A 24,506-nucleotide genomic window follows, 5' to 3' on the forward strand; every position below is an offset into this window, starting at 1 on the left:
TCAGCTTAGGCGAAGGGACCAGCTTCTTTATCTTTCAAGGTTGTGCCCCTCGTACAGAGCTAGATGGCATCTCGGACAGGCGCCCGGTGCCTTTGATAACTGATGAAATCCACCATGCGGGGTGGTTATCGCTGCTGTTTGACCTCTCCATAAAGAGTAATGAAATCCGATCCTATTTGAGGATTGGTCTTATTGACAATCCAGATAATCCGTTCTTGTGGTGTCTCTGTACGGGAGACTCGCCGGTGGCGGGGTTGCCCAGATTATCAACGGTATGTCTACCGAACGCCTTTTTGGTTTTTATCAAGTGACACGAAGATAGACTGGAGAATTTGATTTCTGCAGACTATCTCATATCACGGAATGGGTGGTCGATATCTTTCAGGCATGACAGAAAGGATTATGTGCCAGCTGAGATCATATGCCATAAGTCATGGATGGAGAATTGCTACACACGAGATATACAGGGTAAACGGCTGTAGAATAGAATTAGTACATATAACATGACTAAAGCGCATATTTTCTCGCTTTACAACCGCAACTGACTTAGGGATCGCTAGCAGTTTTCAAGCTTTTTGAAAGTTTTCTTTTCAATAAAAGACATGTTAAGCCGCCGAGGTTCTCAAAGGATATCATAGTTGCATAGAAAATAGTTATCTTATACAGACCATATTCTCTTATTTGGGGGGTTTTGGACAAAGGAGTTTCCAGCCACCTCTAGTCCTATTCAATTGTTCACTTATCAGGAGAATACTATGCATTTTTCCAACAGATATAACCATATAGTTATTGGTTCGTTCTTCATTTTTCTCCTCCAATCCTCCAACTTTCACATTGAGTAACATAATGAGATGACAGTCTACGCACGGTGAACTAGGCAAAACACAAGACTCCTAGTCCACAACTCATAGTATATTATTATCTCTTTTCAATGAAATGAACTCCTGGACAACATTCAATCTTCAATGAGTCACACAGAATTCATTTAGAACTTCTTCACCCGAGGTCTTCTCTCTGTCGGATGAAATCGGGAGGATCAAGGTTCAACAGAAGATGATCTTGCCCCAGCAGTAGCCATCTTGAGTATAATCGCGTTGAGCTGGTAATGCAATTATCTAGTATACACTGTATATTGTAGAACACATGATCCTTCACAACAATAGAGCCATAGTCTACGTTCTGCATTGTAGGAAACAGAACATCCATGGCATAAAAGGCAAGGCATGTTGGACTGTGACTACTGAGTTTCAGAACAAATCATACCAGTCTATACAGTTTTCTCATTCTTCTGCCATTTTCTTCAATGTTCATAAATTTTCAAACAAGTATAACTCGCCTTTCTCTAATGTCCACACGTCTTCAGCACAGCGCCATGTTTAGGACAGGAACTATACTATATACTCGCCCAAGCAGATATAGCAGCCTCTCTACCACGGTACTGATCAAGCAAAATCATACAACAAGCATACAGATTGGCCAAAAGTCGTCATGGACTCATCCCATGTATGTTCTATCGAGTTGCCTCGATGGAGGGAACCTTTCCTTCATCGTCCCTCACACCAGGAAGACTTGTATCTGACATATACCACTTTCCTGCTAGATATACAAAAGAACAGATCCTCGCTGTCAGAGCCACCCATCGCAAAGCATATACCTGGCAAGATAGAGCAGCTCTCAGAACCGTGCGTCTATTGCGCTGGAGTATGGATTTTGTCTCCGGCTATCATGCTCGACCGACAAACACAAACACACTTTCCAAACCCTACCTCATGTCCGAGGAGAAATGGATCACGAGATTCATCTTTCTGGAAAGCGTAGCCGGTGTTCCAGGGATGGTAGCCGGGATGCTCCGCCACCTCAAAAGCATCCGCCGAATGAGGAGAGACAACGGGTGGTGAGTTGATACCAACCATCTTCACATACACAAGAGAGGATCATCGTCTCACAGAATATAGGATAGAGACTCTCCTCGAAGAAGCCTATAACGAACGAATGCACCTCCTTACCTTCCTCAAGCTCGCCGAGCCAGGCTCAACAATGAGGTTCATGGTTCTCGGCGCGCAATGGGTGTTCTTCAGCGGATTTTCCCTCGCATATCTCATTTCGCCCCAAATGTGTCATCGTTTCGTGGGATATCTAGAAGAAGAAGCCGTGATCACATACTCAAAGGTAATCCAGGACCTCGAGAATGGTCATCTGCCGGGGTGGAAGAGCTTGCAGGCTCCAGAGATGGCAATCAAGTACTGGCAGATGCCGGAGGGCCAACGCTGTATGCATTCATTGTTGCTATATGTACGTGCTGATGAGGCGAAACATCGCGATATCAATCATGCTTTAGGGAATTTGGATCAGAATACGGATCCGAACCCTTTTGCGGCGGGAGTTAGGGTTCAGGTTCAATCTGTTGCTTGTTCGGCTGGGGCTGCGCCAGCTGCAGGAAAAGTAGTAAGGAAACTTGATTGAGGAACGCATCTCTGCTGTTGTTTATTTGGCCTTGATCAATGGTCTGTCACAAACTGGTCTGTTTACGAAGAAGTTCTAGAGCTCGGCATTCATATTGATAATACAAGTCAGTCCAGTCACGTGAGTTACGAGATAGTAAGGCCTTTTCTATCTACAAAGGCGTAGATGATGTCCAATTGTTGTGAATGGTGTCCACACCAAGGCGTTCGATGTTTAACCAGGGCGGGTGAGCTGCCGAAGCTTGTCGGAAGGTGGTCCCGGGGGAGGCCTGGACATACAACTGTCGGTTGTACAGAACCTCCGACTGAGAATCAACAAGCTGCTTCATTGTCTGTCTGAGTGGGTTCTGGTCAAGTAACGAAAGCATCAAGTAGCGGTGTGGGTTTTATTAATCCACACGAAGGTCTAACCTAATACATATCTTCGCTAGACGATCAGTGGACGATATCTTTTGCAAATCAAAGATCTCACAGAAACTTAAGACGCTGCACATTTTCAATAAATCAGGCGGGTCTATGATCCTAGATACGTGGAAGAAAGGAAGAAGGCCAAATGATGCCCAAGAAATACCATTTGTTTGGGATAAAAGAGTAGAGATATTGTAAGTACATGCAGAAGAATGCCACACCAGAAGCGAGAGGCCTAGTAACCTAGCTATGTAAAGATACATAGCTATGATTGTTGAAGCGGCCGAAGAAAACTGCCGTAGGTCTGGACGCGTCTGCATTATGAGCTGGAACCTAATTAGGCGACCATCAAGTTGCCTATAGAGATTCCACGTGCCTTTGCCCGGGCATGTCTTTCCACTGAGTCTGCAAATTCGGAATCGGTGGGCCTACGCATGTTACAGTGCCTAGAGGGCTCCGATGCGCAGACCGGTCAGATGAATCCGGTTCAAATCTGCGCCAAGCTTCATTTTGGGCATCCATACCGGGGGTGTTCGGTCCGGAAGTTGGTTTGCGCGAAAGCCGTGGCGGCAGGACGGTTTCAGTGATCAGCCATTATGAACCAAGGAATAGGCTACCACGCTGCTAGTCTGGTGAAAGTCGTGTTCATTGTCGGTCAATGGCTGTCAGAGTAATCGAGATCATGACAGCGATGACAATCGCAGGAGATGATGTCAATTTCGAATGTAAGGCGATCAGTGGAGACTAATAACTTTGTGCCGATACCGCCGCAGGCTGGGATTGGTTAGCGAAGTTCAGGGAGATACGGAATGCACTATCTGCGTAATTTGCAAGAACAATGCTCGGCAGTGTTGCATGATAAAATAACTATCGCACGGGGGAAATCCAATAACAAAGAGGGGTTCCTTACGGGACTGTTCAGCATGCTATTGCGCTTGTTTCGGCCCTTCTTGATGTGATTCTTCAGGGCGGTCGAGTCCAAGGGTTTGAGAAGTTCAAAGCTGCAAAGAAGTTCGCCGGAGACTGACATGATCGCGCCCCAATTATCGAACTCACCGCAATACTGTCAAATGTCAGTTGGAGTCTTAAATGAAAAAAAAAAATTTATAAGACATCTTACATTAGGTGCAGAAAACACAGTCACCAGAATGCGATCCTGGTAGAATTCATATCCATCCTCAACGACCATGTGGGCGCGGCAAACCAGATCAAAGTCGTGACGCTGTAAAAAGTCCATAATCACCTTCTTTCCGAAGCAGTAGCTGACACCACGCTCGTTAGGTTCCCAATCTTCCTCCATATCTGCCGGGTCACTCCACAGGAGGTCGTTCAACAGGCCGTAGTCCGGTACGTCAGTGGGGCGAGCGATGCCGCGAATGTCATCCATATGGGAAAGACTGGGAGAGAGACCACCGTGGACACAGAAGATTTTACCGGCCACAATCGCAGCAATTGGGAGAGTATTGAAGGTATCGATAAAGGTCTTCCAGACCTTGATGTTGCAACGACGCTTGCACTCATCATAGAACCCATAAACACGGGTAACGTTGGCACACTCATGGTTTCCCCGAAGCAGGAAGAAGTTCTCTGGGTATTTGAGTTTATAGCACATGAGCAGAAGGATCGTCTCTAAACTCTGCTTGCCTCGGTCGACATAGTCACCCAGGAAAAGGTAGTTGGAGGCAGGAGGGAATCCACACATCTCGAAGAGTCGAATGAGGTCAGTGTATTGGCCGTGAACATCGCCGACAATCTTCACGGGAGCTGACAGCTCCAACAGAGCAGGTTGCGACAGAAAGAGCTCACGAGCGGCAGTGCAGATGGCGGTAATTTCAGCGTTCTTCAGGCAAACTGTTTTGGTAACTTTGCTAGAATAACCAGCGTCTAGGAGTCGCGAAATCATGTCATCCAAATCAATAGATTTCAAAGCGCCCATGCCCATCCCGGGAGATCCCGAAGTCTCTAGGGGAGCGTTCAGGATAAAGTCCAGAATGGGATTCAGTTGGTTCTCTCGCTTCATCAGAATTGATTCACCTACGACTGCGGAGGCCCCAGTTGGGGGACCACCAGAGGGAGGGTGATCTGACACATGGTCAACTTCGCCGCTCTCTTTCATCGCGTCCACATCCTTGTGACCTCGTTGCAAGCTGGTGGAAAGCGAGGGAGATGGCGGGGGTTGGGGGACCCGGGTCGCGAAGTGGTCTCGGAAGCAGGCGACTGGGGGAGGCCGGCATTGGAGCCAGGGCGGCTTCCGACTGATTTGAGGGACCCAGCATCGGATTTGTCGGTCTGGCTCTCGGTCCGAGAGAGAGCAGTGGTGGAGCCACGAGGGCTATCGGAGCTGCGAGCACCAGGGATTTTCGATCGGATCGAGCCACGGAACGAGCGGAGAGACTCCTTGGTGTCGGTTTTGGAAAACGAAGGGTAGGACTGCAGAGTGTCGCCCGAGGCGTTGCTCTTGGAATGCGACTGACCCATCACTACGGGTAAGTGCCAAGCTTGAGTTGATATGATCGCACGAACGATGGAAATCCAAAGTGTTATGCCGAGAAACCCCTGTTGTGTTGCTGGAATGTGTTGGCCCGAGCTTCTGCGATATTGCAAAAAGCTTGGAGTCTGTCTGTGCAAAGAATGCGCAGCGGTTTGTGTGAGTACTGATTATCACTAATCCACCTGGTCAAGACCTTGAGCAATACACAGGCGGAGGCAAGTGCGAGACGTGAGCACAGTTACGAGGGAAATGGGCGAGCCGGAGTCAAATTGAAGTTCCAGAAAGCCAGGTGTTTTGTGGTTGATGTAGGAAGGTTTTTCGAATAGCGAGAAGCTAAAGATAAAAAGGCGGGAAGCTCCTAGGTGAGAGGCTGAAGCTCTACAGCAAGTTAGCCTCTTGCACGGGACAATGCAGGTGCGGGATTGCAGGGCTGACTCCGCAGAAACACAGTTGGCATGTGGAGGTGAGAAAGAGAAGAAAAAAAGGAAGCAAGGGAGGTCCTTGGAAAAGGACTGGGAATGGTGGGTTTGCGGGTAGAGGAATGCGTCATTATGTACGAGGTGTTTAAATGGGGTGGGATTCCCACATAATAGGCCGCAGGCGGAGACCCCGGGGGAGGAACAATTTACCTCGAAAAGAATCCAATGGGGAATATCAGGAAGGCTGCAAGGATGAAAACAAGATAATAGAGAGGGGAAGAGGAAGGTTGGAAGTCAAGATGTCAGAAAGGTATGCAAAAGTACTCCGCCACCGCTAATATAGCGAGAAGGTACTTCGCGGGTACAAAGTGGCTGCTTCTGTTTCTTGGGCCGGTCTCGATCGGGGCGGGTGGATGAGGTCAGCCGGATTATCTCTCGGTCCGAGCTATACAAAGAATTTAAGACAGTTGCCTGATTTAGAGAGTCTGGACTCTCATATTTATAGGATTGATACTACATCGTGAATATCAGCTTAACCCAAATGTGATTTTTCTTTTTTCATTTGATTTCTTTTTCTCTTTCGAGACTAACCTATTACATATCTAAAGACAGGCACCTCCATCAAGAATCTTTACACACCGATGGAGTATGTATATCCTCTCTTTAAGGCTTCACACCGCAATATCTTTTTGGAGATATCTTCTTTGCCTTTTCACTTTAATCCTGTAGAGCTTGAACTTCTTTCCTGTATCATTTACCTTCATGATCTAGATAGAGCCTAATCATTTTTGAACCCCCACCATTAGCGCTCGATAAGCGATGGTCTTCGCCCTACAACATACATGCATTTACATTTGAATCTGGACCACCTGAAAAGGCCATCACAAATGAAATTATAGAGCCAGTCGGACACCAAGAATCTTTTCCCGATCCTACCCGACCATTCGCAAGAGACATGAGAATCTACCTAGAGCTTGGACCCCGTCATTTGGGGCACGTCTCCTATCAGAAGTGATAGAGATAAAAGTGCAGCATATACTTGACTCAAGGATTCGGCAACATGTTCGGAAGCAAAATGATACATCACAAAGCTATCTGTTGTTGCGTGATAGAGCGTAAGCCCCCTGCAAATACTTCCTACAGAGGAAAGCGGTCCCAGGAAAGGAGGCCATTCAGATCTAAGAGACATCCTGACCCCATGATCTGATCATAGTGGAAGTGGACAGGAGCCACAGATAGTCTTGGTTCTGCACGAAAGCAACCACACTGCATGCCAAGGGATCGGTGTGGCGGAGACACCGCTTTTTTCCCCTCCATCCATCCCCTTGCTAGCTAGAAACGCTTGCCACAAACGATATTCCCATCAGCTTGACGATAGGCCTGTCGATCAAGTCACTTTGGATGCTGCAATGCTGCGATGCAGCTGCTGTGATCCCGGTGCCACGTTGTTGAAGGAGGATGAGCGCCGCTGCAAGAAAGCCTCGCCTTGGCAGCCCCAGACCCAACTCTAGTCCTGGCGGAAAAGCAGGGACCAGGCCATTGTGGGCGCAGGGCAGAAACTGGGCCTCTCCTGGTGCATATCGCGTGGATGAGTACAATACGTGATTGCCACTGCTTGGTATTGCGGGGCAGTAGAGCCAGGCTTATCATTCGAGAATAGGATAGAGACTGATCCCCAGGTTGGAAGATGTAGGTCTCGTGGACACGAGCCGAGTTAAACACCGATCAAAGCTTACTCCAGCTCTATTTTCGTAATGTGTCGTCCTGGGATCACGATAAGGCCTATCAACCGGTGTGTCATGTTCACTTTGAGGGTGTTCTTTGCTTCCGACCCTTCTCCCCACGACTCCTTCTTTTCCGCGGCAGCTTGTACAGCAGATGTGGTAGGCATACGATATTCAAAGGAGTTGGCGAGAATGACGTTCCGGTCCTATCGATGGTTTTTGATTAGTACCGCCCAATGCGTAGTTCATAGGTGGATGCTTACCGCATCGGTACACTTAAAAAGTCCGACAAACATCCGAGTATCTGTGGTATGGATCCGCAGTGTACGACCTAACAGCCTTTCCAAGTACTGAACAGACTGATCGTGATCCATTGTGGTTGGTGGGTTGTTCGTGTCAGCAGGCAAAGGACCTCTAATGTGCGGGGGAGTTGAAGTCTGAGGGTAGCCGAGCTGAAATGATTCCGAGGTAGAAAGGACAGGGTCAGATTACTCGGGGGGTTGGCAGGATTAAGTAATTTCTATTGAGGTCTGAAATTGGCCTGGTCTTGTCGTTCAATTGAAGGAGGGACGACGTCGGGTGGGCAAACAACTTCCGTTGCCTGAGGCCAAATTAGGCTAATCAAGCGGGTCCATAGTCAACAGCCATCACACCAAAATGTGTGCATAATGTAGAAAGATTTATAAGAGTGTATGTATAAGAAGAGTCAGTGTGCTTAAATAAGTACCAGCTCCGAGCCTTACTCAATTCATTGAAGTAAACCTAGTGAGTATATCAAGTGGTTACCATTTTAGCCAAGTGGTCAGAATGCCCCCATACCACTACGTAGGGCTGGATCAATAATGATACCCCCTTACCCAGCCTGCGATGAAGTTGCAAGTCCATGAAGCATTGGTGTAAGCTGTATATCTGGAGACGTAGGTGAGTTCGTTAAAAGACAAACCCTTGGGGGTTCACGTATTCTCAGGCTTCCAAAAACGCCAAAGACCGACAAGAATCCCCGTTTCCTTTCGAGAAAGAATGAAAAGCAAGGCAATATAATTAACCAGTTGCATTTTGCCCAAATATCCCAATAGGTATCACGAAATAGATAGAAAGGAGACAATAGTCACTCCTGATATAAACAACAGTGCTCGATGATAAAAAGAAAAACGGACCCGCGCAGCCAGATTACATCCAGGCCATCCCTCCTACCCAATTCTTGGGCGCCTGAACCAATCCATAACTACCATTTTTGCTATCCATATCCATGTCCATGTCCACATCAACCCCCATCGGATTGGATCCGGGACTGTTGCTCTCGCTCGAGCTGTCTCCGGAGCTCATCTGATTGAATGCCTGTCGACGCAGGAGATCCTCCTGAGTGAGTGCAGTCTCATTGGCGCGAGGTGCAAGTGCGTGGCGGGATGGTCGGAAAGACGATGATTGCTGAGGTTTTTGTTGGAAAAAACGGTGTAATGTTTGCTGTCGGGGGTCAACGGTTTCTGGTGTTTCGAGAGTCGGTTCCGAGTCCATTGTGTCCATATCGGTGGCCTGTGCAGACTCCTGCTGCTTTTGGGCAGAGAAAATCCATCGTAGGGTATTCTCTGCTAGCTGTCAGCGAGGTTGAACATTGACGCGATCAAGGGAGAGTGCTCTGAGGGCGAAGCGAGGCACTTACGGTAAATAATTTGGTCACTGGGACGACCGTCTCTGAAGCGCTTTCGCGTCCGACTGTGGAGATGTGTGCTTTCAGTCCCGATGCCCCATTCATTGGGGGCCGCAACTGATGGACTGGCCGGGAGAGCTGTGAATGAAGCTTTGCGCTTGAGGGACATTTTAGGAGCCTGGTGTGTAGTAAGGTGGAACGGTAGGGGGTATATAGAGGTAATCGCGTGTAAAAACTTTGAAAAGTCTCACGGAGATAGTATTGACAAAAGAAGAGAGGTATAATGAATTGAGACGAGGACCGATGCAAACACAATCTGGGCGCGTCATCTCCGAGATTCGTGTTGCATTCCGTCAGGCTAAACCCAAACGGGTAATATAGGTAGCTTGAATGCTCACAACTTTCTACAAACCCTAGGAGCTCTTCCTTTCTCAAGCAGACTGTGAATTTGGGAGCAGGTCAGCCATTTTGAATACACCGATTACCCTTGCAACTCGGTCATATCCTGCTTATCTTATTTTCGTCCCATCGCGACAGGTCAGTGAAGTACTTACTACACATGAACTGCGCGCCGTCACATGTGCGATGCTTCTTTGAGTGATTCATAAGCCATTCAATTCATACCATCTCTTTCCATTTATATTTCCCACATTTTGTAATAGAATGATATCCAACGCGTGCATAGACCCTGGTTCTCTCTTACATGGACGATAAGCTGAGAATTGGTCAAGCTGTGTATGATAGAAAGGCGCTGGTCTTACAAAACTCGCAACTGTGGAATTTTGCAGGCATAGAAGCAAGACCAGTCGAATTGTTCTTCTGGTATAGGTTAAGTCAGCCAGTTGGTGGTCCACTGATACCCATATCCTGTCAATTAGATAGTCTCTCTTGCTTTTCTGCAGGACCATATCAAAATTCGTTGGCTAGCTCCTGGAATTGGGGAAGAATGAACTAAATGAATTCATGGTCGTTTATATACTACCGATGACTTTCTGTCCATTTCTGTATCAATATGGATTTGGAAAAAGAAATGAGCGAGAAGAAGCTTCCAAATTTCTTGAATGACACCCTTCAATATATCCGGAGCAGTCAACAAATATGTGCATCAGATCTGAGGATCATGTGTATACATCGTAGATTGAGGTCTGTCCATAGAATGTAAGCCCTTGGTTCTGGTTGCAAGGATCATGTACACTGCGTACATACGTATGTACCTAGCATACTATTTTCAGACTACACTCTGACATGAATGATCAACATCTTTGAGCCTTTCTTTTCTTGTTCACCTCTTAGGTTTATTGGGGAATGGCCATTGTCGTTTACCTAGTTGACGGAGTATCTTTGGCCTAATTTCCTTAGACCTTCCTTATACATCGGAGTACCCCAACCTTCCCATTTCTACCTATACAATGTTATATTCTCGTAGATAATGGAATCATGTTAAATTCCTCTAAATTCAATATACCTTGAGTACTCTCGAAAACCACAATTTCAGTGCCCATCCAATATCTTCCGATTGACGTGGAGCGGGATCCCCGCCATGACCCCCCACTTCTTTAAGAGCTTCAGCTTGTAGCTGCCAACCACTTCCCAACCTCTCACATTCAACCTTGACGTTGACCAATTTTAGACCTTACGATGTCATCTAGACAGGCCTCTCACTCTGGATCATGGTACTCAGATAGTGCCCGAACCCTGGCCCGCCAGCTGGATGGCTGGCTGGGGCAGGTGCCAGACACGATGGAGAAGGTCGGCTCGCTGCCAACCCCAGGAGCTAGAGTGATCATCGCACCGTATGTCTGAAACCTTTGCCCTGCATATAATGCTGTCAATAGCCAAACATACTGATCAACCAGGCACGCGGGTTATTCGTACTCGGGGCCATGCGCAGCCTATGCATACAAGGCGCTAGATATTTCCAAAGCGTGAGCTTACCTCCCGCTTCTCTTGTGAAACCCATCTAACCTCACACATAGAAAGCGGATTTTTATTCTGGGCCCATCACACCATGTCTCACTCGCAACACTGGCTCTTCCAACGCTAACTTCCTACCGTACCCCTCTATCCGATGAACCCCTCCCACTAGACACCGAGCTGATTACGCAGCTTCTCGAAACTCAGGCAACCAGACCAAATGGGGCAAAGATTAGCTTTACAACCATGTCGCGTTCGGTCGATGAAGACGAGCACAGCATCGAGATGCACCTTCCCTACATCCACCGTTTGCTCCAGCTCCAATATCCAGATTCTCCCGCCTCTGAATATCCCCCTCTAGTCCCAATCATGGTCGGAAATACCTCGGCTGCGACAGAGCAAGCATTCGGCGCCCTCTTAGCCCCCTACCTGGCGGACCCGGCAAACGCCTTTGTGATAAGTTCAGATTTCTGCCACTGGGGCCTCCGATTCCGCTACACATACTATGTTCCTCAGGCCCCCAGGCCAGGACCACAACTCCCACTGTCTGGAGATATACTTCCCCAACCTGGGATGGATACAAGCAGTGTTTATCGGGCTATCGAGATGGCCTCGACTGGCCACTCCTTGAGGCAGCGCGATCGCATCTCAAGCAGTGGGCCTGCAATACACGAGAGTATTTCAGCATTTGACATGGCCACCATGGCTGCTATCGCAACGGGATCTTCAGAGTCTTTCCTCGACATTATTGAACGCACGGGTAACACAGTATGTGGGCGCCATCCGATTGGGGTAATTATGGCCGCCCTGGAAATCGTCACGGCAAATCAAGCAGCCGAGCAGGAAGGGCGCTTCTACTTTCTGCGATACGAGCGTAGCTCGGATGTAGAAGAGATTGACGACAGCTCGGTGAGCTATGTATCTGCATTTGCCGTGCTTTAAGACGGCTTATCATATGCCATTCATGGCAGGGCTTTGATCCTTGCTTTTAGCTCGGATGATGGGCGTTGGCTCTAGAGATGATCACGAAAGTAAGGCTAGGTTTAATGAGCCATGAGTATCAGAATCAGAAAGGAGCTAGGCTCAACCTTTTCAATAGAGATATCAAGATCGCATGTCCATCTGGAGCCACGCATATTCCTTTCGTGTGCTGGACTGTAGCACTCACTTAAATCACCACTCTAGACACATGACATGGTATATAGTAGATACCCGTAATCAGGTTCATATCCTCAGCTTCCCCTGATTGCCATCAGCTAACATTGGGTAAATGTCTGTGAGAAATCTATGGCAGGGAACTCGGAGACTATCGTCCTTGCATTCACCAGTGGAGAACAAGTAGGTCTTAGGTTAACACTCAATGACCCGACAGACTCATCACAAAATTCCAAGGCATATCGTGAAACATATTAGCGCCGAGTCACCCCACAGTCGATGGTTGCACTTGGTACACCGTGCGCCTTGTACCCTGTGAAGTGATCTTTCATATCTTAGATGTAAGATGTTTCGAGATGAGATCTACTGGAAATACGTCAGAGTTTTAATCAAGGTATGGAGTCTCGGTTCGCTTTCATCGAGAAAGTTCCGACGTGGAACGCCTCAGTCCCTTGATTTAGCCGCTGGGCTGTCGGAGGCGTTCTTCAGCCAATCCGGCAGCCCTGGAGTATCTGTAACTGTCAGCCTCTACCCCTTCTATTCTATTTCAACTAACTAGATCGCAGAAACGGATCTTTCGGCTTCATCGTCCTGTCGGAATCTTAGCGCTGAGGGCCCTTTGACAAGCTCTGCGACAAGAGAGGTCTTTAAACAGGTTTTGATTTTCTTTGAAGGCAGCCTCCACTTTAGGGCTTCATTGTCTCATTGATCTATTGTCCAGCAACGCATACAAAGAGTGGATCTGACTGTAGACAATGTGGCATTGTAAGACTAAGCGCCAAATGCATATAAGACTATCTTGCCTCAAGTCCTTGCTCTTCTTACTTGCATTTCTCACTCTAGTCGCTCATTAAGCTAGATACATCTTTCATTCTTCCATTCCTTCATTTCTTTTATTTTCAACATTTAGAGCTTCACATAGTGGAGATATTCCTTGGCTGGTCCTTGGTATTTCTTCACCGCTTAAAAAGACATGTTCTACCTATTCGTGGCCCTGGTTGGCCTATTTCCCTTCACCTTCGCTTTCCCGACTCTAATCGACTACACCACCAACATCATGGCTGCAGCCAATGATCAAAACATGGGGAATAAATTAGTTTTCTGTCATTTTATGGCAAGTGACACATTTGTACCTTCAAAATCCTTACCTTAGAAATACTAATATGATCCAGATGGGCATCGTCAGCAATCGTCAAAGTGCTGGCGACTATGACGACGATATGAAACGTGCCAGAGACGCGGGTATCGATGCCTTTGCATTGAACATTGGCACTGACTCTTACAACGACGTCCAGCTGGACTATGCCTATGAGTCTGCTGCCAACAATAACATGAAAGTGTTTATATCCTTCGACTTCCACTGGTGGCAGGTCAGCCAGAGCAGCGAAGTCGGCGCCAAGATTGCGCAGTATGCAGGTCATCCCGGGCAGCTCCTGGTTGATGGAAAAGTCTTTGTATCGTCATTTGTGGGCGATGGTGTCGATGTCGGTGCGATCAGATCCGCTGCTGGCAGTGAGATCTTCTTCGCGCCGAATTTCCACCCCGGTCACGGTGATTTCGAAAATATTGATGGCGCTCTGAATTGGATGGGCTGGGATAGTAATGGAAACAACAGAGCTCCGAGTGACGGACAGGAGGTATCTGTTTCAGATGGTGATCAGGCTTATGAGGATGCTCTCCAGGGGAAAGCATATATTGCGCGTGAGTACTTGAGTAAGCTGGTTGGTCTGCGTATAGTTGCTGATTGATAAATAGCCATCTCGCCTTGGTTCTCGACCCATTTCGGCAGCGAGGTCTCTTACCCCAAGAACTGGGTGTTCCCCTCCGACCTCCTCTGGTATGACCGGTGGAGAGAGATCCTACGTCTCAGTCCTCGTTTTGTGGAGATCCTTACTTGGAATGACTATGGTGAGTCGCACTATATCGGCCCGCTATCGTCACCACACACAGACGACGGTGCTTCGAAATGGGTGATGGACATGTAAGTAGCGGTATCCCAGCCTGGAAAATAACGGACACATCAACTGACAAGGAAACAGGCCCCATAATGGATGGCTTGACATGGCAAAACCTTTCATCGCTGCCTACAAAGCAGAGTCAAGACTCCCCATCCGATTCATAGAGGAAGAAAGGCTGGTTTATTGGTACCGGCCAACCCCAAAGGACGTCAACTGCGACGCAACCGACACAACAATGCAAGTTAACCCTAACGACGTCGGCGGCAACTTCACCTGTGGCCGGCCTGACGGCGTCGACTCGATGAAAGATGAGATTTTCATCGTCACGATGCTGAAGTTGCCCGCAACTGTGCGGGTGAAGTCTGGCGATAAGACTGAGACGTTCATCGCGCCCCCAGGGATATGGTCACACTCGGTGCCGATGGGTGTGGGCGCGCAGAGTTTCAAAGTCTCTCGCGCCTTCCGGACTATTCAGGCTTTGTCGGGGACAAGCTTGAGGGATGTTGTCGACAGATGTGACTGCGGCATCTACAACTTCAATGCTTATGTGGGCACTCTGCCGGCAGAGTCCAGTGTTGACCGGCTGCAGCCGGATGGTTTGACTATGCTGTCCCAGGGGTTGCAGGTGACGCCCCCGATCAACACTCTGGGTTAATGCTCCGAGGTAAGAGATATTGTTGGTGCTAGCATGACTGGTACTGGGATTGGTGTATCTATAGTTTGAGGTCCGAGACCTATGTACGGAGTATCTTGAGTAAAGTGGGCGGCCTGGTTTGCCCACTTGGTAGAAGGGTGAGAGTTGTCCATTAAGATACAATAAGCTAGCAAACGCCATGTGCCTTCTCTCTGAATTACCATCATCTGATTACGCCAAGATACCGGAGATAGGCCAGTGAGGTACAGAGCAACCTTGGAATGTTTGAAAATGGACATTGCTGCTAGACAGTGACAATCACATCACCCTATGAAGTAGGAGGTCTTTTAGACGTAATTTACACTCTCTTTCTCAATTTTCCAATGCTCGTTCTATCTCAAAAGCGTGACTTGGCTTTTAGCCCCCAAAATGGGTTTCATCTAACGTTGGTGCCTAGCGCACACAATGTCTGCCTCTCATTCACCTTGTCAGGTATCAACTTTCTTCTATTCTTGAGAACTACATTTATCATACATCATATACATTTGAAGTGACCGCGCCATCAGAATACGTCTCGGGACAGCCTAATGGTTGACCTCGGAAACGGAGCTTCGATAGTACGGCTGATGATCCTTGTCAACGCACTACACTAATGCACCAGGTTCTCCGACGCATTCCTGTTAATCTCACGAGCTTCAAACCCCGCGCGGAATTCTCCAATCATTTCAGTTGGTGTAAGACTTTCTCAGACACGACCGAATAGCCCCTGTTGACAAATGACCAAGATAGGAAGGTCACTAACAACAAATCAATATGATTTACGCGAATTCGCACGTTATCTCGTGTATTATGAGAGATAGACCCAGGACTTGAGCTAGTCTGACTAGTTGGGCTAGAAGTAAGGGCCTAGGAAGTATCGATCATTTCTATTGCTATTCCACCGCCAGCAGCAGAGTTCGAACTCCGCAAATTCAAAGCGTCACCGAACGACAGTACCAGCGGGCAACCAAAGGTGACGAGTAATTTGCTCAAGCCTCTTGACAATATCGATCGAAAATATGGGTATATTTACCTCATCTCTCTCCCTCGAGAACCAAACATGTTCAAGGTTGGATATACCACAAATTGCGAGCGACGATTCAACGCCCACGAATGGTGATATGAAGAGTGCACCAAAGTGAAGAGTGATTTTATACCCTATGTCCGTCGATTGAGCAACTTAGCATCGCGCAGTTTTCCCTGAAGCATTACCGGCTTGAAGAGAAATGCAATCGATGCGATAAGAGTTATTAGGAGTGGCTCCAAGTCAACAGAGCAACGCTGTTCAGGATTCTCAATAAGTGGGTTCAATTAGCTAAAGTCGAGAAGCCATCGTATGAGGAGAAAGTCTGCTTGAAGACCAATACCGTCGTGCTACCACCTTCTGCTATGCCTTTCAAGTCCCCAAGTCCGACTCCAACGAAAAAGACTCACGTCGACAATCAGATGGAGCCCCATCGCAGGAGTTAACTCCTAAGCCGGGCTCTGTCAAGTCTGATATCAGGGTCATTGACGAAGAAAGTTCTGAATCAAACCCCGACGATGCTGATTATAGTTGCAAAGCAGACCAGCCGAGCACGAGCTCAGATCTCTCCGTCCGTCTTGCTGCTGCTCGCATAAAGTAAAGCGTGCACTTTGTGGATTTCTCCCATGCTTTTACAATGTATTCGATGATTGACCTCGAGCGCTGTCCCAAAGGTGACAACCTTAGCTGGCACGGAAACCCAATGTTTACTCCATAGAGGCATATAAGCAAACTGTCAGCTTGAGATAGGACTAGATCCATGAATGTTGATAATCCAGTAACCCCTGCTCAATGGATTCAGTCTAGAGCTGCCTGCTCAGTATGGAGAGCACCTGTCGAGTAAGGCTAGCTATAGATCCAGGTAGGGCCAAGCCCAAAGGATCTACAAATAGCCCGAATTATTTTCTTCCGCGTTTCCTTATCTTTTCTAGACTCAGATTAGCTATGTAAATAGCCGTGGGTATATATATACACCGACATAAATACCTCATCCCTATACTCCTTTATCTTTTCACCGACTCTTTGCCCAACTCCTCAACCGGGCTACTTGGCGTCCGGATTGACGGGAACGCTGTTGTGCCCGATAGGGGTCAGCAGGTGACGGTCTGACACTATTTATGAACCGACCTCGCTGTCAATGTCTCTTTGAACTTTGACTACGGGGAATAGAGCTATTCACAATGGCCCGTATGAAACAGGGAGTCTTTTCATGGGAGGATGTGCTAGTTCAGCGATATCAGAGTAAGCAACTACTCATTTCACTTCTTCAAGTATATACGGAGACCAATATACTGACCTCAAACATTAGGCAACAAACCTCCTCCACTTCCCCGCGTTCACACAATCGCCTTCTCCTCGCCCCAACAAAGTCGTCTCCTCCGGCTATCCTCGGAGCTTCGGCTAATGATTTGGGGATTCGTCCTAGATCAACGAATCCACATCATTCAATGCAAGCAACGACTCGGGCACGTGGTATGTCCATGTGAGAGGTCTTCACTCCCAAAGCGCCACACACGTCAAAGCAGCCAATTCTGTGAGATTTGTCATGGCACCGGCATCTCCCAGCCGACAAAAGAGGCTGATCTCGTGCGCTGGAATAAGGTTAAGCTACTGGGTCTGGCGTTGACTTGTCGACAGATGTATGGTTGAACTTTTATCCCATATCTCATGTCCCTTTCTCCTACCCTTACCTTATCCCGACCCCTTCTGTACAGTATACAATTGTGCCATGCATACACCCTATAGCCTACATCTACATCTCCCCCAGAGTGACATACATTTACACTCCCCATTCCCCCCCAATACTAATCAATCCCCCCCAGATACCACGAATCAATCCCTCTCCTCTACACCCTCCCAACCCTCGAATTCAGTAACCCCTGGACTCTCCCATACCTCCTCCCAACAATCCCACCAGAACACCGGGACCGCATACGCAACATCGAGCTCCGCTGGTCCTTCCCGGGCCACTGGCTCCCAACCAAAGACTCCGTACGTGCCGTGTACGTGTCCGCCGGACGGACGCAGTGGGTAGAGACGTGTCGCGCTGTATCGCAGCTAGAATCACTGCGGTCATTTGTGCTCATTCTAGAGAGCAATTGGTTCAGCGAGCCTGCTGAGAAATTGGCTGGGTTTTTGGAGCCATTGAGGGGATTGGTTGTCCGACCTGTGTCAAGACGGGGTTGGGATTGGAATTTTGGGAGGAAGGATGTGGAGCTTGATGATCGCAATTGTGGGGATCGGTTTCGGGTGAGGGATCTTGGGTTCGGCGATGGATTTAGTTCCGACGAGGACTCATGTAAAAGTTCGGGGTCTGATTCTGCTTCATTTTCGGGGGATTCGACTACGGTTTCGGGGTCTCACGGTAGCTGGGAACTGAGGCTTCAGGGTCAGTCTTATTATTTGCATGAATTGGACCGCATAGGGGTGGATCTTCGACGGAGGGGCATAGACTGCTGGATTTCAGCGGTGTGAGGTATGCTTCAAGATCCGCAATGGTATGATCTGTTCTTATGCATGATGTTGCAATGATCGTCTGATCTTGTATGTTGTACGGAGTGCAAGGGTCATCACGTTCTTGTTTTTCAGTCTTCGTATGCAAGATGTTGCAGATCTACATATTAGGATCGGAGTATTGCCCTGTTATCGGGCATTTACTTCTGTTCCAGGTATGTTGTATGCTATCGAAATTCTTAGCTTTTTCTTATCTCCCCCTATACTCTGGGTATTCAAGTGAGACCGACCCACTGAGAGGAGTCAACCTATAAATAACACACGTGTCGCGTCTTATACGTAGAAACGGGATACCAAGTCTTGATTCCTCCATTCCAGGTACAAATTATGACATTGTACGGAGTACCAGCTACATTGTATGTTGTACATCTAGGGTTGACAGGATTATGTATGTGTGATGTCGCCAGGGGCAAAAAAAATAAAAAAAAAAAAAAAAAAACCTGAACACGGCTCCACTGAGTACGCTAGGGAGAGCGCGGGGAAGATTGCACATCATAATTAAACTGGTGTACGAGTATTTCATGAGAAAATGAAATGGTATTGAACAGGTGGTGCAAGCCCACTGGTAGAAACTAAAAAAAAGATCGACCCTTAAAAGGTGGTCAGGTATATAAGAAAAAGATCGTGGCGATCCTGCCAGGACATGCAAAAAGTGAACATCATAGAGAAAAAAAAAGCTGCATCCGTGACTCGTACAACATGTGCCATCGGGCAGTCCCCAAAGATATTAGAAATGAAGATTGAGAAAAGGGAAAGATAGAATCGTCACCATGGGCGCCGTACAAAGCCTAAGCGAAACCCCGATTGTGACCCATATTAAGTGCAAGAGGGTTGGGAAAAACCAGGCTCCGGATGTGGTATCTCAGAGAGTAAGGAAATGGAAAATATCGTGTGGAGATATGTCGTGATTTAGACGTAGGACAAGAATTGGATGATCGATGATCAAGGGAACGGGTGGTCGACAATCGCCAGCCATTGTAGACCGGTAGGCCCGAGCCTGCTCGGCTAATTCTGCGGTCGCATATGCTTGAATCTTTGTCAAGATAGCACGAGGGTCCTTGCACTGCTGACGCCCAGATGGGTGCCAGCGACGTGAAGTTTCCCCGCGCGACCGCAGTGGCTTTGGTCAAAAGTCGGAACCAATGTCACCCAAGGATTTCTCGAACGTCGCTGCGCCCGGCCAGCCTCCGATGAGAAAAAAGGAGGCTGTGGTGAATTGAGTATCCAGGTCGCGGGAATCGTTCGATGAGTGGTGTGGCTGATATGAATTTCAGAAGCCAAACGGTGGATGTGATGCCATTTGCCAGCATTACATTTTATCGTCCTTCGGGGGAACGATCGGGTCCTGAGTTTCCATGGCCTCGTGCGGCGAGCCACTCGGTCGAGGCCTCCTGGCGAGCACCTGGGTGCTTCTGGTCCTCAGGGCGACCGGTAAGGCCTTGTGGGAGCATGTTGTTAATTTCTGCTGCCAGAGCAGATGCCATGTAGCACCGGAGTTCCTTTTCTTCGCGTTCATCCTCCTTGATCAGGCGACGTTGTTCGGTCTTCGACATGTTTTCGCGACGCTTGCGTCGAATTTCGTGAATCGTCCACAGAACGACTTCTTCGGGAGCGCGGTTGCGAGGGCTTCCATGTCGAGAGAAGTTGCGAACGTAGCGGCGGGTAACATCGGTCGCACCGTCGATAGAGAAGGCAACACAGTAAGAGATCTTGCGCTGCCATCCTTCGGTATACAGGCGTGGCTGATCCCAGGCACCCTCGCAGGAATCAACGTGGACCCACCGCCGCTGATGTTCTGAGTACACTTCGGTCCAGACATAATCCTCAGAGTTCCAAACCCAACGGACTCGTGCCCCGACTGCGCGGCAGAACATGCTGAAGCAATTAGCCCATTCGCCAACTCTGCCTCGTCGAGATTGTAGCAATTGCCAAACATCGGAATACCGCGGGAATCGCTCATGGGCGGCACAACTAGTATCGGAACAACGGTACAGCTCGACCCGGGATGCGCCCCGGGCGGTCTCATCGGGGGTTGGGGGGTCATGCCTTGGGCGATCGTGGGCATGTGACATTTTGAGCATGGAGGATTATTGACAAATTGGAAAAACGACCCCTTGAACCACCTGAGTGACGATATGTTAGCAAGGGCGCATTGAGTCTAGACCATCAAGGGATTCCAGCATACCTTAACAATGCTCGGATCACACAATCTTGGTAGCCCCATTCCGGCTTCCCTGCCACGCTGGCAGCCTGGGCCTGCATAATTTGGGATTCCTCTTCGGCCTCGGAATAGAGGCGATCGAGTGGAATGACGCACAGGGCCTCATCCAATAGACCCGGATTTTCGTACTTCGTAGGTGTAACTGATAAACCCTTCAATAAATTGAAAAATTTAAGAGAAGCTGCATCCTGGGGTGGCGAGGGCATGATAGGAAGACCACGTAGTGCTGATGGGGTGGGCGGCTTTGGGGAAGGAGCGACGGCAGGAGTGCCTAAAGAGGGAGGTGGTGGCGGAGCTCGTGAGGGTGGTGGAGGGATTGACGAACTGGACATCGGAGATGGTGATGTAGAGTGAGTACGCGAGCGAGAAGGTTCATGAAGTCGGTTGAGCCGTTTGGTGCGCATCAGTTGCTCGAATTCGTGAGTTAGAGAGGAGGCGTCGTAGCCGCTTGGGGCAGGCTGGGTAGCCCGGTGTCTGCCGTCCGCCATAGTCGATGAGGAAGTCACGGCAGACTTCAGAGACTATGAGTGTTGAGATCCAGGATGACTATGGGCGAACGATCTCAAGTTTGGGCGGAAGAGGTCAATTTGACCCAAGCTGGGAGAAAGATGGATAAGAAAGGGATGTCAGAGACGAGTAGTAAACGAAGGGACTACCTCGCTCGAGTTGACGTAGCACTTTCGAATCACACTCTTATTGGAGAGTCAAGAAGGGAGAAGAAAGATGGGCCCTTAGAGAAAGAGAGGGAGATTACAAAGTACGGAGGTGTACGCAGTATTACGAGCGTCGTCAGCATCTGGCCCCAATCACGGGCCCCGCGGCCAAGCCGCGTGTGCGAAAAAAAAAAAAAAAGCCAAGAAAAGACCCTGTTTCCCCGTAATTTCCATAATTCTGGTAATTTTCACAATTTGTGTAATTTTGGCTCCCGTGAACACGTAACGTCCACATCCAGATTTTCATGGATCGTTAACTTCCTTGGCAGTGTCTATACTTCGATGGCTTGAAGGCTTTTATAGTCTTTTTATTTCTTGACACCTCACTGGATTCAATCTTGACGTGTAGATATATTCATACTCATGTACGGAGTACCCATGAGTTCAAATGCTAACGTGGCATATGTAAGCAAAGTCTTTCTGTGCTGTTATGTTGTAATCTCGTTCTTAAATAGTCAGCGTTGGGTACAACCGCGATGATCAATACCCTTGATGGTATAAGGACGATCAAAGCTCGTGCCCAGTCTCTTCGGTTGGTATACTCCGAAGAAAGAGTATATATAACTATACATCGATGTACGCCTTACCCTCCGTATCAAATCACCATCAAGCTAAAGTAAAAAAAAAAAAAAAAAAAAAAAGAATATGAAGAAGCATAAGGCCAACGCGCGGCCAAGGTACGAAAGCTCAACTTTTCTGTCCGCTTTTCCACTGAAAGGCTGGAGACGCGCAAGCGTCCGTCTTGGCATTTCGCACGATCGGGGGCTAGAGCCTCCGCCTAAGCCGCTTGAGGCGGTGCTGACCGCCAGATGAGGTTTAGCGTCTATAAGGGGCTTCGACATATTCTTTTCTGGTATGAATGTCTGCAACGTGAGATCCTAATTCTTGCTTCCATCTTCCAAAGGATTATGAGTATGAGATTCCTACATCGATCTCATCTAACAACCCATTATTTGTTAAATTGACCAGGCTGTTGATAGATCACTGTACACATAATCCGTGTAGACACCACAACCCGCAGGAACTCGCCCTCTATCGCCAATCACAATAACCCGTTTGAATCACCCACGTGAAAACCCTAGAAAACAGTGAGGGTCCAGTTGCGGAAATGTCTTTTTCCCTTTTCGGTTAGGCAAAGGATTGGGTCATGTCGATCAACATTGTACAACTCGTCTCCAAAACCTGTGCTCTGGAGATTGTATACATTGTACCCAACGAGCTGACCTGCATATGAATCAGGGGTTGGAACACTTTCTATACTCCCTTAAGTAGGCTCTCCAAATATACCCAATTAAGCAACCTTGGAGGGGCAATTGGATTAATAAAGAACCATGTTCGCCCGGGTCCGCTGTGACTAGACATATGGAGTACAACATGAGGATATAGTTAGGGTTACGTTGGCTGTAGTATGGCAGATAATAATCATATCCATGTTAGTTTTTCGACTAACAAGCTCTGAGTTTCGGCCCTGAAATCTATTACATCGCATGACTCGGGGAATTACTCAGTACTGTCCAGACGGTCTAGTATCTGGGGAAACCGATGAGCCGTCGTTTCATCTTCTGAGCCGCGTTTGAGCCTAGTAAAATTCCAAGGCCATGCTAGGTGGCTGTGCGATCGAACTGGCTCTGGTTCAATCGCGTCAGTAGCTGAACAGTCCATCGAAGGTAACAAAAGTTTTCAAGACGGTTTTTCCTACATACTAACAATGTTCCCTATACTCCAAAGTCCCGATGCCGAGAAAAGGTCCTTTGATTCTTAGCTCGGATGGCGCCACAAATTTGGCAAAAACCGGGTCATTTACGAGGTGTACTAATAATTGGTATTTTTGCGATGATCGCTCAGATTTGATCTTTGGATTTTGGGGGGTTTCTTGTGTTTTTTTTATCTCATTGGCGGTATTGACGAGAATGATAACAATCGGTAGTGCTACCTAGACAAGCCAAAGGCGATTCGTACGCAACACGCAAGGCACCCACACTGGCACTGATTATTGTCATGGAATTTGTTCAGTGCCACCAGCAAAGGGAGAAGTGCAGAGAAGCCAAAGCAATTCAGGCTCGACGAGCCGAGCGAGCCAATGATCCCCAGACGCCAAGTGCCAAGACCTCATTTCTCTCCTGAGTCTCTTGAGTTTATTGCTTGAATGATAAATTAAACTAAGACACAGCTTATCCTACGAGACTGCTGGTGTATCCTCTGAGCTTGGCTCTGCCGTTTACAACGTGCCAAGACTACCTACACTATCCTCTATGCCCGTGAGTGCATGAGCCCTTTTCCAGCCCAAGCATCTAGTTTCCACGCGTCGACGCCCATTATTCTACCTACGCGTCTCTCCACATCTTACGAAGATCTGTCAATCCTGTGACACCACCGTATCGTCAAACTGACGCGGTGGGCGTTTCTCCCCAGCCAGGAAAAGAGAGGGCAAACACGCGGCATGGGTGGCTCGCCATGCAGCTGACTTATTGAACATGGCCTTACGTTGACATGGATCGACGTTTTACTCCATGCGGTGTTTGTTTAACTCGGAAGTGACCACCGACGGATATGTGGGATAATAACGTTGGCTTGGGTGGGCCAAAGCGTCATGCGCTGATCCACTCTAGCCTTGTTGTCGCAAGCTCTTAGGTCTTGCGAATACTTCTGCTTGTCAGCTGATTCATTGAATATGATGGCTCACATCGTCAAATTTCCTATTCAGATTTAAACCTCGAGTGATTTGCTAAATATACGGTCTCTTGCCATGGACATTTGAATTCACGAAAAGGAGACCCAGAGAAACTGCTAGCAAGAATGCACTCTGAAAATCTGTAGATGCGTGAAGAGGAACGAAACTATCTACAGATAGTGTCACATGCTTTCAGAAACCACGAACAGTCGTTGTGTTCATTTTTTTTGTGCCTTGTGCCTTGTGCGGACAGCTCATCTATAAGAAGTATGGCTAGGTATTACACTAACTACACCCTTTATATTTGCTTAATTAGCTCGTTGGAGTTCATGGTCATGAATTTGCGAGGAGGCTAGATGCCCAGTAGAGATGTAGACAGCCCTATTCTTGATACATAGCTAGAGCATTGTAAATATTTGAATGAATACTAAAATATGAACTTAATTGACCGATTAAAAGATCATATACAACAATTGTATAAATTGATCCCACTACAAAGTTACTAGGCCCA

The 24,506-nt window shown here is 47.9% G+C and overlaps 8 protein-coding genes across 8 annotated transcripts; 4 read left to right on the forward strand and 4 right to left on the reverse strand.

Annotated features, from left to right (window-relative positions):
* Positions 1-1,505: 1,505 nt before the first annotated feature.
* N7500_004897 (alternative oxidase) lies at positions 1,506-2,463 on the forward strand (the record flags this gene model as incomplete). The annotated part of the gene is made up of 2 exons (XM_056676042.1): positions 1,506-1,894; positions 1,956-2,463. The coding sequence occupies 2 exons, from the start codon at positions 1,506-1,508 to the stop codon at positions 2,461-2,463; spliced, it is 897 nt and encodes a 298-aa protein (XP_056531042.1).
* A 1,151-nt stretch (positions 2,464-3,614) lies between these two features.
* phzA (putative serine/threonine protein phosphatase) lies at positions 3,615-5,348 on the reverse strand (the record flags this gene model as incomplete). The annotated part of the gene is made up of 4 exons (XM_056676043.1): positions 3,615-3,644; positions 3,781-3,933; positions 3,991-5,017; positions 5,056-5,348. The coding sequence occupies 4 exons, from the start codon at positions 5,346-5,348 to the stop codon at positions 3,615-3,617; spliced, it is 1,503 nt and encodes a 500-aa protein (XP_056531043.1).
* Positions 5,349-7,512: 2,164 nt separating this feature from the next.
* Positions 7,513-7,878, reverse strand: N7500_004899 (LSM domain-containing protein; the record flags this gene model as incomplete). The annotated part of the gene is made up of 2 exons (XM_056676044.1): positions 7,513-7,710; positions 7,768-7,878. 2 exons carry the CDS (start codon positions 7,876-7,878, stop codon positions 7,513-7,515), a joined length of 309 nt encoding a protein of 102 aa, XP_056531044.1.
* A 796-nt stretch (positions 7,879-8,674) lies between these two features.
* Positions 8,675-9,321, reverse strand: N7500_004900 (uncharacterized protein; the record flags this gene model as incomplete). Its single annotated transcript, XM_056676045.1, has 2 exons — positions 8,675-9,090; positions 9,165-9,321. The coding sequence occupies 2 exons, from the start codon at positions 9,319-9,321 to the stop codon at positions 8,675-8,677; spliced, it is 573 nt and encodes a 190-aa protein (XP_056531045.1).
* Positions 9,322-10,790: 1,469 nt separating this feature from the next.
* Positions 10,791-12,008, forward strand: N7500_004901 (protein MEMO1; the record flags this gene model as incomplete). Its single annotated transcript, XM_056676046.1, has 3 exons — positions 10,791-10,945; positions 11,009-11,077; positions 11,129-12,008. 3 exons carry the CDS (start codon positions 10,791-10,793, stop codon positions 12,006-12,008), a joined length of 1,104 nt encoding a protein of 367 aa, XP_056531046.1.
* Positions 12,009-13,384: 1,376 nt separating this feature from the next.
* On the forward strand, positions 13,385-14,834 carry N7500_004902 (glycoside hydrolase family 71 protein; the record flags this gene model as incomplete). The annotated part of the gene is made up of 3 exons (XM_056676047.1): positions 13,385-13,922; positions 13,977-14,202; positions 14,261-14,834. 3 exons carry the CDS (start codon positions 13,385-13,387, stop codon positions 14,832-14,834), a joined length of 1,338 nt encoding a protein of 445 aa, XP_056531047.1.
* A 2,223-nt stretch (positions 14,835-17,057) lies between these two features.
* On the forward strand, positions 17,058-18,351 carry N7500_004903 (uncharacterized protein; the record flags this gene model as incomplete). Its single annotated transcript, XM_056676048.1, has 3 exons — positions 17,058-17,118; positions 17,186-17,516; positions 17,700-18,351. The coding sequence occupies 3 exons, from the start codon at positions 17,058-17,060 to the stop codon at positions 18,349-18,351; spliced, it is 1,044 nt and encodes a 347-aa protein (XP_056531048.1).
* Positions 18,352-19,706: 1,355 nt separating this feature from the next.
* Positions 19,707-21,099, reverse strand: png1 (peptide-N4-(N-acetyl-beta-glucosaminyl)asparagine amidase; the record flags this gene model as incomplete). The annotated part of the gene is made up of 2 exons (XM_056676049.1): positions 19,707-20,436; positions 20,576-21,099. The coding sequence occupies 2 exons, from the start codon at positions 21,097-21,099 to the stop codon at positions 19,707-19,709; spliced, it is 1,254 nt and encodes a 417-aa protein (XP_056531049.1).
* Positions 21,100-24,506: the final 3,407 nt, after the last annotated feature.

Source organism: Penicillium coprophilum (genome assembly GCF_028826855.1).
Source record: "Penicillium coprophilum strain IBT 35676 chromosome Unknown utg000004l_segment0_segment0, whole genome shotgun sequence".
In the NCBI taxonomy this organism is placed as follows: Eukaryota; Fungi; Ascomycota; class Eurotiomycetes; order Eurotiales; family Aspergillaceae; genus Penicillium; species Penicillium coprophilum.